At 43.2% G+C, this 15,561-nt stretch overlaps 1 protein-coding gene and 1 pseudogene across 1 annotated transcript in view; one reads left to right on the top strand and one right to left on the bottom strand.

Annotated features, from left to right (window-relative positions):
- LOC114922759 overlaps nucleotides 1-15,561 on the bottom strand; it is a 360,999-nt gene that overhangs the window by 223,662 nt on the left and 121,776 nt on the right. The window contains exon 5 of the mRNA XM_029284635.1: nucleotides 13,180-14,366. Within this exon, the coding sequence (XP_029140468.1) occupies nucleotides 13,180-14,366 (1,187 nt within the window). The remainder of the gene's footprint in view (nucleotides 1-13,179; nucleotides 14,367-15,561) is intronic.
- LOC114922149 lies at nucleotides 647-2,859 on the top strand (annotated as a pseudogene).

Raw genomic sequence — 15,561 nt, 5'->3', positions numbered from 1 at the left:
ACTGGACTAGACAGTCACTTGTCTGAAATGGTATAGGTTCTCCTGCTTGAACAGGGGGTTGGATTAGAAGACCTCCATGGTCCCTGCCAGCTCTACTCTACTCTACTCTACTCTACTCTACTCTAAGCATTTTCATTTCTCTTTTCCTTTGAAGGTAATAATGGACAGGAGAATAAAGATTCTGGGGAACCATTACAAGTGATCAGTGCTGGAGATAGAATGGAGAAGCCTGTGATTCAAATAGAACTAGAAAGCTGTGAGAGAACCCTGTCAAATAATTGGAATCAGGAAAGCTCATCTTCCATTGATGGTCTGATGCAAGACTTTGTTGCCCAGAAGGGAAAACTAAAGGGAAAAAATATTGAGAAAAATGTAAAAATCTTCAAATTAGATCCTCGAGAACATTATTCAAACCAACACAAAGGAGAAGATGCTATAAGAGGAGAGAATGGAAAAAATTACAATTCTACTTTAACTTTCTCTTGTGATAGTGACTCCCTTCTATCCCATAAAAAGATACACACAGGAGAGAAGCCATTTAGCTGCATGGAGTGTGGAAAGGGATTCCGTAAAAAATCATACCTTAGGAGACATAAAAGGATCCATGTAGCAGAGAAACCATATAAATGTGTCGAATGTGGGAAGTGTTTCAGTCAAAATGATTCCCTTACTTTACATAAAATGGTCCACACAGGAGAGACGCCATATAAATGCATGGACTGTGGAAAGGGATTCCGTAAAAATTCATACCTTAGGAAACATGAAGTGATCCATGCAGCGGACAACCCATATAAATGTGCTGAATGTGGAAAGTGTTTCAGACAAAATGAGTCTCTTATTTTCCATAAAATGATCCATACAGGAGAGACGCCATTTAAATGCATGGAGTGTGGAAAAGGCTTCTATCTAATGAGTTCACTCACTAGCCATAAAAGGATCCATACAGGGGAGAACCCATATACATGCAGAGTGTGTGGAAAAAACTTTACTCGGACCAGTAGTCTTATTTCCCACGAAAGGATCCACACAGGAGACAAACCATACAAATGCACCGAATGTGGAAAGGGCTTCTCTGAAAACTCCTCCCTTCGAAAACATAAAAGGATTCACACAGAGAAGCTATATAAATGCACCGAGTGTGGAAAGGGCTTTACTAATAGAAGTCAATTCATTTACCACAACAGGATCCACACAGAGGAGAAGCCATACCAATGTATGGAATGTGGAAAGGGCTTCTGTGAAAATGTATTACTTATGGCACATAAAAGGATCCACACAGGAGAGAAGCCATACAAATGCATGGTGTGTGGAAAGAGCTTCTCTGAAAATTGCATCCTTCTAAAACATAAAAGGATCCACACAAGAGAGAAGTCATATAAATGCGGAGAATGCGGAAAGGGATTTACTAATAGAAGTCAACTTATTTATCACAACAGGATCCACACAGGAGAGAAGCCATACAAATGCAGAGAGTGTGGAAAGGATTTTACTAATAGTAGTCAACTTACTTACCATAACAAGATGCACACAGGAGAAAAGCCATTTAAATGTGTGGAATGTGGAAAGGGCTTTATTAGTAGAAGTCAACTTAGTTACCATAACAGGATCCACACAGGGGAGAAGCCGTATAAATGCACGGAATGTGGAAAGGGCTTTACTAACAGAAGTCAACTTATTTACCACAACAAGATCCACACAGGGGAGAAGCCGTATAAATGCTTGGAATGTGGAAAGGGCTTTATTGCTAGAAAGAAGCTCATTGCCCACAACAGGATCCACACAGGGGAGAAGCCATATAAATGTGTGGAATGTGGAAAGGGCTTTTGTGAAAATGCATCACTTAAGAGACATCAAAGGATCCACACAGGAGAGAAGCCGTACAAATGCATGGAATGTGGAAAAGGCTTTAGTCAAAAGAGTGGTCTTACTTCCCATAGCTGGATCCACACGGGGGAGAAGCCATATAAATGTGTGGAGTGTGGAAAGGGCTTTACTAGTAAATGTCAACTTATTTCCCATAGCTGGATCCACACAGGGGAGAAACCATATAAATGTATGGAGTGTGGAAAGGGCTTTACTACTAAAAATCAATTTATTTCCCATAGCTGGATCCACACAGGGGAGAAACCATATAAATGTGTGGAGTGTGGAGACGGCTTTACTAGTAAATATCAACTGATTTCCCATAGCTGGATCCACACAGGGGAGAAGCCATATAAATGTGTGGAGTGTGGGAAGGGCTTTACTAGTAGAAGTCAACTTACTTACCATAACAGGATCCACACAGGCGAGAATCCATATAAATGTGGGGAGTGTGGAAAGGGTTTTCCTGCTAGACGTCAACTTATTGCCCATAGCTGGATCCACACAGGGGAGAAGCCCTATAAATGCAGCGAATGCGGAAAGAGTTTTGCGTTCAATAGTTCCCTTATTAACCATAAAAGGATCCATACAGGGGAGAAGCCTTATAAATGTATGGAGTGTGGCAAGAGTTTCAGCCAAAGGAGTAACCTTAATGCCCATAAAAGGATACACACAAAGGAGAACCCATTTAAATGCCAAGAGTATGGAAAGTCCTTTGCATATAGCAGTCAACTTAATTCCCATAACTGGATCCACACAGGAGAACCCATATAAGTGCATTAAGTGTGGGAAGAGTTTTACTAATCGTAGTGATCTTTATTTGTGTAAAAGAAGTCACACAGGGAAAAGTCATAAATGTTTGGGGTGTGGAAAGAGCTTCTGTCATGGTTTTCCTACGTCTCAAAAAAAAAAGGATTCATACAGAAGAGAAATCATATAAATCTGAGGAGGTTGGAGAGCGCTTCAGGAGTAATGACCTAATTTTGCAATAAAGATTTATATTTGGATGAGAATCCCTATAGACTTTCTATGCATTTTGTATTTGTGTGTGCTAATCTAGGAAAGGAAAAAATAATGAGCCTGACCATCACAACTGGCAGTCCCATAGAGATGAAATTACTAAGGATAAAAACAATTAGGATGTGATGTTTTATTTATGAACCGTGGATTTTTGAAAGTACTATCATTTGAAGATGGACTTTCCCATTTGGGGGCCAGTTCCAAGAAAATGGCCATTTTACAAAGCTCAGACTCTGGGTTCTGCGATTTCATGAACTAGTATCTTTACTGTGTTTTTGCAAGTGAGTTTGCTTCTCACAAATTGTTTCTTGATTCTGATTTCAGGAGGTATTTCAGCCAACAAATGTTACATATATGCTGATTTTCTAGCCCAGAGATGGCGAACCTTTTAGACACCGAGTGCCCAAACTGCAACCCGCAACCCACTTATGTATTGCTGGGTGCTGGGTGGGTGTGGCCCACTGGGTGGGTGTGGCTATGGTGGTCACGGCAGACTGGGTGGGCATGGCCACTTCAATGTTGCTCCTGGGGAGGGATGCCTGTGGGGGGGCCGGGCAGGATTGGGGGAGATCCAGGGGGTCTCTGACGGGTGGGCGGTGGGCAGGAGGCTCATCCTGCAGGGTGAGGCAAGTGAGGGAGGGGGCAGGGTGGGGGTTAGGGTTAGCCTGCCGCTGCTTTCACTCCAGGACGGAGCACCCCGCCGCTGCTCACACCCAGTGGCGAAGGTGGAGTTTGGGAGGTAGCGACAGAGTGTGGCGCAGCAGCAAAGCTCATCCTCCCCACTCAAACGGCCACCAGCAACTCCTCAGCTCCATCCGAGTTGAAGAAAGTGGAGACAAAGCAGCAGAATTGCTCTTAATAAGGTGGGTGCGCACGAGTGAGCACAATTGAGAGCAATCCCGCTGCTGCGCCTCCGCTTTCAACTTGAAGCTGAGGTACCCAAGCTGCTGCACTGCCTGCCTCCCCCTCCCCCCTGTGCCTCGAGCCGGCGATGCCAGCAGCTTGCTCAGGTCCATTAGGCTGCTGCCGCCAAGGAGGTGGTAGAGCACGCCCAGCAAGCCAAAGGCCATCCCGAGTGGGCAAAGCTGGATCCCCATTAGTGCCATGGCCCCCCAGTTCCAGCCAGGATTGCGTGCCTTTCCCCCATCTCTGCTGGTCCTAGGCGGCTATGACACCGATGGGGATCTGACTTTTCCCACTTGGGGTGGCCTTTTGCCTGCTGGGCGTGGGCATGCACTTCTATGTGGGATTTGCTAGCCGGCTTCTTTGCCTCCTTTGTGCTGGGCGGGGCTGCCACTCTGGGCAGCGGCGGCAGCCTAATGGACCTGCGGGAGCTGCTGGCAGCAGCAGCTGCATGCGTGCCCACACAAATGGCTTTGTGTGCCGCCCGAGGCATGCATGCCATAGGTTTGCCACCATGGCTCTAGCCAGTAGAAAGAGCTGTGTCTCCCTGATGCATCTGTTCTAGGTGAAGCTGTATTTGGTTTGCTTCTGCTATAGCAGACATGCAGATACAAATTCAACTTATTCATGGTCAGTCCCCATTAACTACCTTTCTTTTCCCTATTCTTACTATAATTGTTTTCCCTCCCTTCCTCATCCCTTAATATACTCATAGTTTATCATGAAACCCTACTCCTTTCTCTCCACAAAAGTTGGAGCGTTTGCAAGAGAGGTGGATCTGAAGCAATATTCACCAGAATTGTTAAGCAAATGGTGCAGTTAAGTGAACCCATTTTTCCAAACAGCAGTTTTTGTATTAAAAAAAAAAAAGGCTAAAAGTATCACAAATTGCAGTCACGTGACTGGGACACTGTTTGTAAATGCAAGTCATTTGCCAGAGGACCATAAGGGTAGTGGTACTGCATGTTAACAGGCTGTCATGGTTCTGACAGATGAAACTCTTCAAAGAACTTCGAGGCATTGTTTACCTTAAAGAATCTTTATTTAAATAGCATACCATTGGCACGTACATAGTCTTTTCTGTCCCAGCCTACGTACGTCCTTGTTACTTCACAAAGACAACCCTCTTTTAACAGTAGACTGGAAAATAAACCCTTTTTTTTGAGTTACAGACCTGATAATTGTCCCAGAAAACCAAAGCAACAGAACACTTTTCCAATGGAGACCTTGTCCAAAAGCAAAAACGGAGCACAAGTCAAACAGGAAATACAAAATAAACAGATCATGATCTCTTGACTCTGAAGTTCTTTGCAAACTGTTGCCTCCAGCAACCAGCCCTGCCCACACATTCCCTTTTTGTTATGAGCCCCCATGGTGTGGCTTCTCACTGCTTTCTCCTCTTCCCCTGGAGTTGCCCCATTGCCTCCCTCTGTCTTACTCCTGTGATCTGCCTACGTTTACGAGCATCTCTGAGGTCTTGCAGCTGTGCTTCCTCCAAGTGCGACTCATCTTCCCAGCACAGCTGGCTCTCAGCTCCATCAGGAGTGGAAGGACCAGCCTCCTCATCAGTCTAAGTCCTGCAGCTCATCAGAGCCTCCCTCCTACTCTGATGGCTCTCCAGGCCCCTCCTCCTCCTCTGATTCCCCAGACTCAACTACTGGAATCACAGGCTGGCAAGGAATCACAACATAGTCAAGCCAAAATCTGAATTCCCCTCCCCTGAACACATGAAATTAAGAAAAACTATTTCAGTTCCTATTGAATAAATTCGAGTAAAATTAAAAACACCAGTGGTGTGGTTCTCTTTGTATTAAAACATATGCATCAACTATCGCGATCCTCTCCATCTCAGATACACCAACAATAGCTAAGTCTCCTGTACCTGACTCCATCCCTCTGCGGCCCCCATCTCTGGTGATCATAGAAAAAGAAATGAGAGTCTATTTCACAAACAAAAGCCTGGAAAAGCACCAGGCCCAGACAGAGTAACTACTTGCTTGAAAGTATATGCTGTCCCCATCTTCACCCGCATCTTTTATAAATCACTAGAGATGTGTTATGCTTCTTGCTTCAAAAACTCTACTATCCCAGTGCCCAAGAAACCCTCCATCAAAGAGCTGGATGACTACAGACCAGTTGCTCTGACATCTGTAGTTATGAAAAATTTTGAAAGGTTAGTGCTGGCCCACCTGAAAACCTATCACGGATCTCAATCAGAATAGAACTGGAAGGGAACTTGGAGGTCTTCTAGTCCAGGGGTCCCCAACCTGTGGGCCGCGGCCCAGTACCGGGTCACTGCCTGTTGGCCAGCAGGCTGCGGGAATGGCTGGTGAGTGTGTGCACGTATGTGGGCACCCCCCACTTGTGCTAGCAGCCCCGTTTGCGCGTGCATGGGAGTGCTAGGGCCACTGCCAGCATCACACAGTAGCTAGCGGCCTGTTTGCACATGCACGTGATCGCTAGCGGTCCACTTGTACGGGTACGCAGGCACCTGCGCTTCTGCCAGAACTGCCGCAGTTGCGCGCAGTCCACTTGCACATGCACGTGGATGCTGCCGCTGCCACTGCACATACTTGTTTGTGTGCATGCGCGTGCACATTTTTCTGCTCCTCCCTTTCCCTCTGGGCCTCCAACCTGGAAACGTTGAGAAACTCTGTTCTAGTCCAACCTCCTGCTCAAGCAGGAGACAAGTGGCTGTCCGGTCTTTTCTTAAAAACCTCCAGTGATGAAGCACCCACAACTTCTGAAGGCAAGCTGTTCCACTGGTTAATTGTCCTCATTGTTAGGAAGTTTCTCCTTAATTCCAGGTTGCTTCTCTCCTTGATTAATAATAAAAACTAATAATAACTTTAACTTTATTGTCTCTTTGAATGTACACTAATCGGCATACTTTAAAATGACATTTTGGTGCATTCAGCTGTCAAAGGGTCACCACCTCCAATATGCACTACATAAATATGACAAAAATAAATAAATGCAGAATTATGCATATACCCACATATACGACACAGAGAAACAACAGTCTAGTTCGGGTTATGTATGGCGAGAAAAACAAATCTTGAGAGTTTACCAGACAGATAGCATAGGGAACAAAGCTATTACAGTATCGGGTAGTCCTGCTAGAAATACTTCGAAACCTCCTCTCAGAGGGGAGCAACAGAAACAGACCATGGAGTGGGTGTGTGGAGTCTCTAACAATGCTTTGAGCTCTAAGCAGATAGCGCTTATAAGCAGCATCCTGAATAGCAGGAAGCGAGTTTCCTATGATCTTCTCGGCTGTCCTTACTATTCTCTCTATGGACTTTCTATCTGAGGCACTGCTGCCACCAAACCAGACAGTGATGCAGTTTGTTAAAATGCTTTCAATCATGCCTCTGTAAAAAGTGGCCAGGACAGAAGGAGAAATATGTGCCCTCCTCATCTGATGCAGGAAATGCAGATGCTGGTTTGCATGCTTCCCTAAGGATGACGTATGGAGAGACCAATTCAGATTGTTAGTTATCTGCACCCCCAGATACTTAATACTGTTGACCACCTCTAAAGCTGCATCCTTGATACCAAGTGGAGTAGGACTATGCCGGCTCTTTCTGAAATCTACAATGATCTCCTTTGTTTTATCAACATTTAGAACCAGGTTAATTTTATTGCACCAGTCCACCAGAGCCTTCACCTCTTCTCTATAAGCATCTTCATTGTCATCCCGGATCATTTCTGATGGTCCTGTCCCACTACAAGGGGTGATTTTCAGTCCACATGGAAAAAGATAGTGCCAACTAAAATCTCATCTTTGGTTTCTCTCCAGGTCTTTTATTCAGCATGGGATTCGATCCTGCCAAGGCACCCATTAAACATCAAGTAGTGGACAAAACACCAATTGGAACTAGCTAGATCTGTTACTTCCTTCCTGAAGCTGTGCACATCCCCTTGTGAACTTTACACAAAGTGCGAAGAGACCCTGCAATAATAATAATAATAATAATAATAATAATAATAATAATAATAATAATAATAATAATAATAATAATAATAGTAAAGTTGGAAGGGACCTTGGAGGTCATCTAGTCCAACCCCCTGCTCAGGCAGGAAATTCTATACCATTTCGGACAAATGGCTGTCCAGTCTCTTCTTAAAAACCTCCAGTGTTGGAGCATTCACCGCTTCTGGAGGCAGGTTGTTCCACTGGTTAATTGTTCTAACTGTCAGGAAGTTTCTCCTTAGTTCTAGGTTGCTTCTCTCCTTGATTAGTTTCCATCCGTTGCTGCTTGTCCTGCCTTCAGGCGCCTTAGAAAATAGCTTGACTCCCTCTTCTTTGTGGCAGCCCCTGAGATACTGGAAGGCTGCTATCCTGTCCCCCCTCGTCCTTCTCTTCATTAAACTAGACATACCCAATTCCACCAACCGTTCCTTATATGCTTTAGCCTCCAGTCCCCTAATCATCATTGTTGCTCTTCTCTGTACTTTCTAGAGTCTCAACATCTTTTTTACATCGCGGTGACCAAAAATGGCGAGAAAGAGTACATCTGGGGGAAAAGGGGGTGCAGGGATGATAGGCATGGGAGTAGAAGAAAAGGCCCCTCTCATTGGTTCTTTGTCCTGAGGTGGCAGTTTTTCCATCTTCCTCTTTTTCCTATCCAGGAACTGTGAGGATGGAGAAAACCTCTGAGGATCTGGACTCACTTCCTTCAAGAATAGGCACCATGAAGTCTCCACAGAGATCGGAGGAGGCCTCAAAATGGGCCAAACCCTGTCAGAAATGGCAAGGCAGTCAGACGATGAGGACCAGGAGCCTCTCCTGGAAACACAACTTGTATCTTGTGGTTTTTGAAAACTCTGGCCAGAGGTGAAGGAACATGGGACTGGCAGGACACAGGCGGAGAAGCCACCCTCGGGAAAATGGAGATTTCTGTCATTTTTTATTTCTTTAACTTAGTATACATAACTGCTCTTCTCCTATTTTTGGCTCTGGGTGCCTAAGCATAATTGGAGATGCCAAGCGGCAGCTTGAGATAAAGAAAATGTTCCAAAAGAAAAAGCAAAATCAGTTTTTAAAATGGAGAAACAGCTGAAACTCGTGGATGTTCCAGAAATTATTTCCAGAAATAACGAAGCTCCTTGGTTGAGAAATGAAGAGGAGAAAAGCGGTATCTTATCTGTGACTGCAGAAAAGTTGGAATTACCAAATGAAGGATGGAAGAAATTGAAAGGGAATATAAAGCTCAAATACCATGAAAGAAAAAAAGAAGAGAGAAAAAAATCTGTTTTATTTGGTGGTTGAACAGGAAATTCATCACAGGAAATAAGACCAGGAAGCTTAAGACCTTTGAAGAATTTAAGGGAAGGGCGATATCATTAGATCATGAATAAATAAAACATGAAAAAGCAAAATAAGAAGAGCTGAAGACTCCATTGGTATGAAAGATTGAACCCCATTTGCAGTTGACAATGACAAACAAAAAGAGATTTGCTACACTGGGTAAAACAAAGAATTTAAATGGAGGGAAAAGTGATTAAAAATCAATTAAAAAGAATCGAGTTAACCTGTGTTTTTTCTTTATAGATCTAGTTTTTTATTCTGCAGTTTGACCAGAGAATCATTAATGAGCAATATTTGGAGTGGGGAAAAAACCTTCAACCCAATAGCAGGCTGAAATATGCCCCCCACCAAAAGTCTTCCAAACATTTTCATGTGTAATTTTAATGCAGCTAAATAGAAAGATATTTGATATATCCCCAGAAAGCAACCACACCATTAATATTTTATTTTATTTCAGTCAAATTTATACTTTTTTCCTAGACCTCCTAACACAGTGGTTCTCAACCTGGTCTGGACCCCATTTGGGGTCGATCAAACATTTCACGGGGGTTGCCAAGCAAGGCTGTCCGCCATTTTTTTTGTCCGCCATTTTTTTTGTCCACCATTTTTTTCCCCTTTTCCGGTGGGTGCCTTACCTCCCTTGGGCTGGGCCAGCTGGTGGTCGGCCTGCTCCGTCTCTGCTGCTTGCCAGCTACGCCTCGGCCGGTGCAGGGGGCAGAACCACGCATGCGCGGCGCTCCCAGGCAGGGAAAGTCCTCGACTTACGATCAGTTGGGTAGTCCTCGACTTACGACCGGTTTAGTCCTCGACTTACGACCGGTTTAGTCCTCAACTTACGACCGGTTGGGGTCACGGCATTAAAAAGGTTGAGAACCATTGTCCTAACACCATGGAAAGGCAAAATATGGCCCCGACGTCTGAATAAAATCTTTTGCACATGCATTTAAGGGGCTCCTCAACAATAAACCTGGCTGCTGCCATCTTGCTCGTTCTAGGTTGCCACAAGAATGGAAGGGGGTGCGGAGGATTTATGCTAGTCTAAACATTTTACTGTCCCGTGGGAACCATGGTCATTTCTGTTAGGTGGGGAGGGGAGGCGTGAGCATTTGGTTAAAAAGCCTGCCAAACCATTCTATGTAGCTGATTGTATAGCCCTGGGGTGAGAAATGTAACTTTGCAATGGTGTTTCTCTTTGGAGGGGGTTTCAGACTTGGTTTCACTTTTGACCATGCCAATACTATGTAACCAATAAACATGTTTTTTGAAGAAACCTAGACTGTTTTAAGTTCTGCTTTTTGTGTGAAGACTGATGCAAAGAATGAGTTAAGCAGTTCTGCTTTCTCCCTACTGTTTGTTACTTTCTTGCCATCTTCTCTCTTTAGTGGACCTAGTTTCCTCGGGGGGGGGGGTGTTTGTTATTAATATGTTGAAACTTTTTTTTATTGTCCTTGATTTCTGTTGCAAGTTTTCGTTCATTCTGAGCCTTTGCTTTCCTGACTTCATCTTTCCATGTTCTGGCTGTCTGCTGATAATCAGCCTTAGTTATGTGTCCTTCTTTCCATTTTTTGTACTTGTTCTTGTTGTTTTTCATTTTGTCAGAGAGACCTTTGTGTAGTCATGCTTGTTTCCTCTTGAATTTCTTTTTTCTCTTTTTCAGTGATATTGTGCTGACTGGGCCCATATGATCATACTCCTCAGTGTTTCCCACGATTCTTGAATTGTTTTCCCCTTTAGGGTTTTCATCCATGGAATCTTTCCTAGGTTCTGAGTTTATTAAAATCAGCTCTTTTGAAATTTAAGACTCTGGTTGGATTATTTTCTATTGTTTGTGTTTGCATTATATTGAATTTCAGCATGGTCACTTTCACCCAAGGTTCTGGCAACTTCAAACTCCATCACTTCTTCTTGATTAGTAAGGATTAGGTCCAGTATACCTTTACTTCTAATTCCCTCCTCTACCTTTTGGATGATAAAGTTGTCACCTAGGTTAGTTAAGAATCTGTTTGATCTTTCACTCGCTGCAGAGTTTGTCTCCCAGTTGATATCTGGCTAGTTGAAGTCTCCCATTACTACTGTGGTATGCTTCCTACATACGTTTGTTAACTGATTGGCAAGGAGTTCATCTATTTCTTTTGATTGGTTGGGTGGTCTGTAATATACACCTATGGCAATGTCACTTTTTTCCCCTTTTATATTTTATATTATATTTTCAGGAGGGACTGAAGTAGTTTTCTGAAGTAGTTTTCACATTGTTTTATTTAGGTCCTTACTAATTTCCGAAAGTCTTCCTTCTTGCTTTAGCATTTGTAATGTCAGCACACTGGAGTTGTTTTCATTCTCACTCTCCTGAGTAGCCCAACTTGGGAAAGTGGAACAAAGGATAGACAGGTGGAAGAAAGGGAAATTCATGAGCAATTTATAGCATAAATCTTGTCACTTTAATTCAGCTATCACAATCAATGGAACAATTCAGTATCATATTCCATCTTTCCCTGTATACAGTACGTTGATGAAACTTTAATTCCCTTTCAATTATAATATTCCTACAGACTCTGCTGTGCCATTTTGAAATTTTTTCACTGGAAAAAGAATTTAGGGTCATTTCATGAAATGAGTGCATTAAAAAATAAGAAAAGGAAGGGAAAACTGCAACACCAGATAAATGAAATAATTTTTTAAAAAACTATGGGAAATGTCTGTGGAGATTCTCAAGTCATCCAGGTCATAGTTGTCTCAAACTGGACTATTTTTTTCCTTGAGGAAGAACATATTTTGCTTCTTATCCAGTAAGAAGCGAAATATCTTCTTCTTCAAGGAAAAAAAACAATCCAGTGGCCTTTTGAAACAGCATCTTTGAGTAAACTATGGGAGGTGACTGTGAATGATTTGAATTTCTACCTCCATCTGCTATACTGAAAGAAAGACAGATCAAGCTTTGTCATAAACAGATACACCTTCTGCTTGGGGAAGCAGCACCTGTTAAATGCCTGTTTACATTCCTCCCAGAATCAAGATCAACTGAAAACGGATAGATAATAATAATAAAGTTGAAAGGGACCTTGGAGGTCATCTAGTCCACCCCCCTGCTCAGGCAGGAAACCCTATACCATTTCAGACAAATGGCTGTCCAGTCTCTTCTTAAAAACTTCCAGTGCATTCACAGCTTCTGGAGGCAGGTTGTTCCACTGATTAATTGTTCTGTCAGGAAGTTTCTCCTTAATTCTAGGTTGTTTTCCTCTTTGGTTAGTTTCCATCCATTGCTTCTTGTCCTGCCTTTAGGCGCCTTGGAGAATAGCTTGACTCCCTTTCTTTGGGGCAACCCCTGAGATATTGGAACACTGCTATCATGCCCCCCCTCCTCCTTCTCTTCATTAAACTAGACATACCCAATTCCAACAACCGTTCCTTGTAGGTTTTAGCCTCCAGTCCCCTAATCATCTTTGTTGCTCTTCTCTGTACTCTGTCTAAAGTCTCAACATCTTTTTTACATTGTGGTGACCAAAACTGGATGCAGTATTCCAAGAGTAAACATACTCTTCAGAATATATTTTCGTTACAAAGGTGCATTAGCCATCTTCAAATTACAGTGCCTTCAAAAATCTGCTGTTTATAATAAAAAAAAGCAAGTGCAAGATTTTTTTTTTGTTTCATTGGCAATTTTACCTCTGGAGCTACCAGTTTTAAGGGTCTGACTCAAAACATTTTTCCTTTCCCAGATCAGTATATGCAATATGAAATGTATAAACAAGAAAGTCTAGAATTTGTGTGAATTTTCCAATTTACCAGTTAATGGCGAAATTAGGTAACCACTCTTCCTGAAGCTCTGTAATGACAACCTCTTCTTAAGAGTACGTTTATCGGTTTTCAGTTGATCTTGATTCTGGGAGGGATGTAAACAGGCATTTAACAGGTGCCGCTTCCCCAAAGGTGTATCTGTTCATGACAAAACTTGATCAATCTTTCCTCCACTATAGCAGAGATGGAGGTAGAAATTCAACTCATCCAGTCACTTCCCATCGTTTACTCATATTTACATGATTTCTTTTCTGTATGAATTCTTTTATGAGACATAAGGGAACTATTATGACTGAAGCTCTTTCCGCACTCCGCACATTTATATAGCTTTTCCCCTGTATGGATTCTTTTATGTGAATTAAGTTGACTGCTATTAGTAAAGCCCTTTCCGCACTCCACACATTTATATGGCTTCTCTCCTGTGTGGATCCTTATATGTTTCATAAGGGATGAATTTTCACGGAAGCTCTTTCCACACTCTGCACATTTATATGGTTTTTCCCCTGTATGGATCCTCTTATGGGAAGTGAGATGACCACTATTAATAAATCCCTTCCCACACTGCACACATTTATATGGCCTCTCCCCTGTGTGGATTCTTTTGTGGCAGGTAAGCTGATTGCTGTAAGTAAATGTCTTTCCACATTCTTGGCATTTATACGGCCTCTCCCCTGTGTGGATCCTTTTATGAACAGTAAGAGGCCCATTTTCAAAGAAGCTCTTTCCACACTCCACACATTTATATGATTTTTCCCCTGTGTGGATTCTTTTATGCGAAGTAAGATGACTGCCATTAGTAAAGGCCTTCCCACACTGCTCACATTTATATGGCCTCTCCCCTGTGTGGATCCTTTTATGGCAAGCAAACTGATTGCTGTGAGTAAATGTCTTTCCACACTCTCTGCATTTATATGGTTTTTCCCCCGTGTGGATCCTTTTATGAACAGTTAGAAGCCCATTTTCGCAAAAACTCTTTCCACACTCTTGGCATTTATAGGGCCTCTCTCCTGTGTGGATCCTTTTATGGGAAGTGAGATGACTGCTATTAGTAAAACTCTTTCCACACTGCTCACATTTATATGGCCTCTCCCCTGTGTGGATCCTTTTATGGCATGTAAGCTGATTGCTGTGAGTAAATGTCTTTCCACACTCTCTGCATTTATATGGCCTCTCCCCTGTGTGGATCCTTTTATGTTTTATAAGCAATCCATTTTCACGGAAGCCCTTTCCACAGTCCATACATTTATATGGCTTCTCCCCTGTGTGGATCCTCTTATGCGAATTAAGGTTACCCTTCTGAGTAAAGGTCTTTCCACATTCAGTGCACACATATGGCTTCTTCCCTGTGTGGATCCATTTATGGGAAGTAACTTGACTGCTTCTTCTGAAGCTCTTTCCACATTCCAAGCATTTATAAGGCTTCTCTTCTGTCCGAATCATTTTATGAGATGTAAGGGACGCATTTTTAGAAGTAACAGTGAAAGTTGAATTGTAATGTTTCCAACTGTCAGCGCATATATAAGCTTCTTTTTGATTTGGGATTGGATAGTGTTCCTTTGCATCTAATTTGTTCTGGGACAGTTTTACACAATTCCCAATATATTTTTTCTCTATTTCTTCTTGTTGGGCAAAAAAGCCTTGCACTGGGGCATCAATGGAAGACAAACTTTCTTGTTTCCAATTATTTGACTGGTTTCTCTCATGGTTTTCAGGTTTCATTTGAATTGAAGGTTTCTCTGTTCCATCTCCAGCATTGATCACTTGCAACAGTTCTCTGGAATATTTATTCTCCTGCCCATAATTACCTTCAGAGGAAAAGAGAAATGAAAAAGATAACAAGGTTAGGGAAAAAGATCAAATTGTAGGAACCTTCTTCGGGAATTTTTCAAATGCTAGTATCTTGGAGTTTTGCCTGCTTACACTGGTATGGTACAGAAAAGAGAATTTCTAAATTTATGAGCCATAAATCTTTGAAAATATCTAAAACATCCTTTTTGTGTACAATTTGTCCATATTCAAATCTCACTGTCAGTTCTCAGTTAAGGAAGACTCAGGGGAAACATACAAGGAGGTATTAGAAGACGCAATGGAAGAAAAGTCATTAATCCAATTGCTGAAGAACTCACAGTTCTTCATTGCACAGATAGGAAAGCATCTGTTCTCAAAAAGCTGGAATTGCTGGAGCTGAGCATCTACTCATAGCAAGGATTCATTTCTCACTGGTTAGTTAAAAAACAAATGGAAATATTCAGGTGAGAAATCACACAGGATGCAGGATACTGCGCATGTCTGGAAGATGGCGGACCCCTGCTTCTTAGCTCCGTGGTAGTGGAGCTGAAGATGGACAGAGGGGGGGGTTTGGAGACCCCCGGGACCCCCGAGGACCCCCGAGGACTTAGAAGATTCTGACCCACCTGGCTGACTGCCCCGGTGAGTTCCCCCGGGAGCGTGGGCGGCCGTTCGTCGGCCCGTTCGGCCGTTTGCTGGCCGGCTCGGCCATTTGTCGGCCGGCGCGGCCGTTTGCTGGCCGGCTCGGCCGTTTATCGGCCGGCGCGGCCGTTTGCCGGCTTTCCATTTGCCGGCTTTCCATTTGCCGGCTTTCCATCTTCCGGCGGTCCCGGTGGCCTCGGTGGTCTCGGAGGCCGCGACGGCGGCGGCTCGGCGGT

This window comes from Protobothrops mucrosquamatus, unplaced genomic scaffold (genome assembly GCF_001527695.2).
Source record: "Protobothrops mucrosquamatus isolate PMUCROS unplaced genomic scaffold, P.Mucros_1.0 scaffold_142, whole genome shotgun sequence".
NCBI classification, from domain to species: domain Eukaryota; kingdom Metazoa; phylum Chordata; class Lepidosauria; order Squamata; family Viperidae; genus Protobothrops; species Protobothrops mucrosquamatus.
Note: the sequence above shows the minus strand (reverse complement) of the source record. Positions and strands in the feature narration are given on the sequence as shown.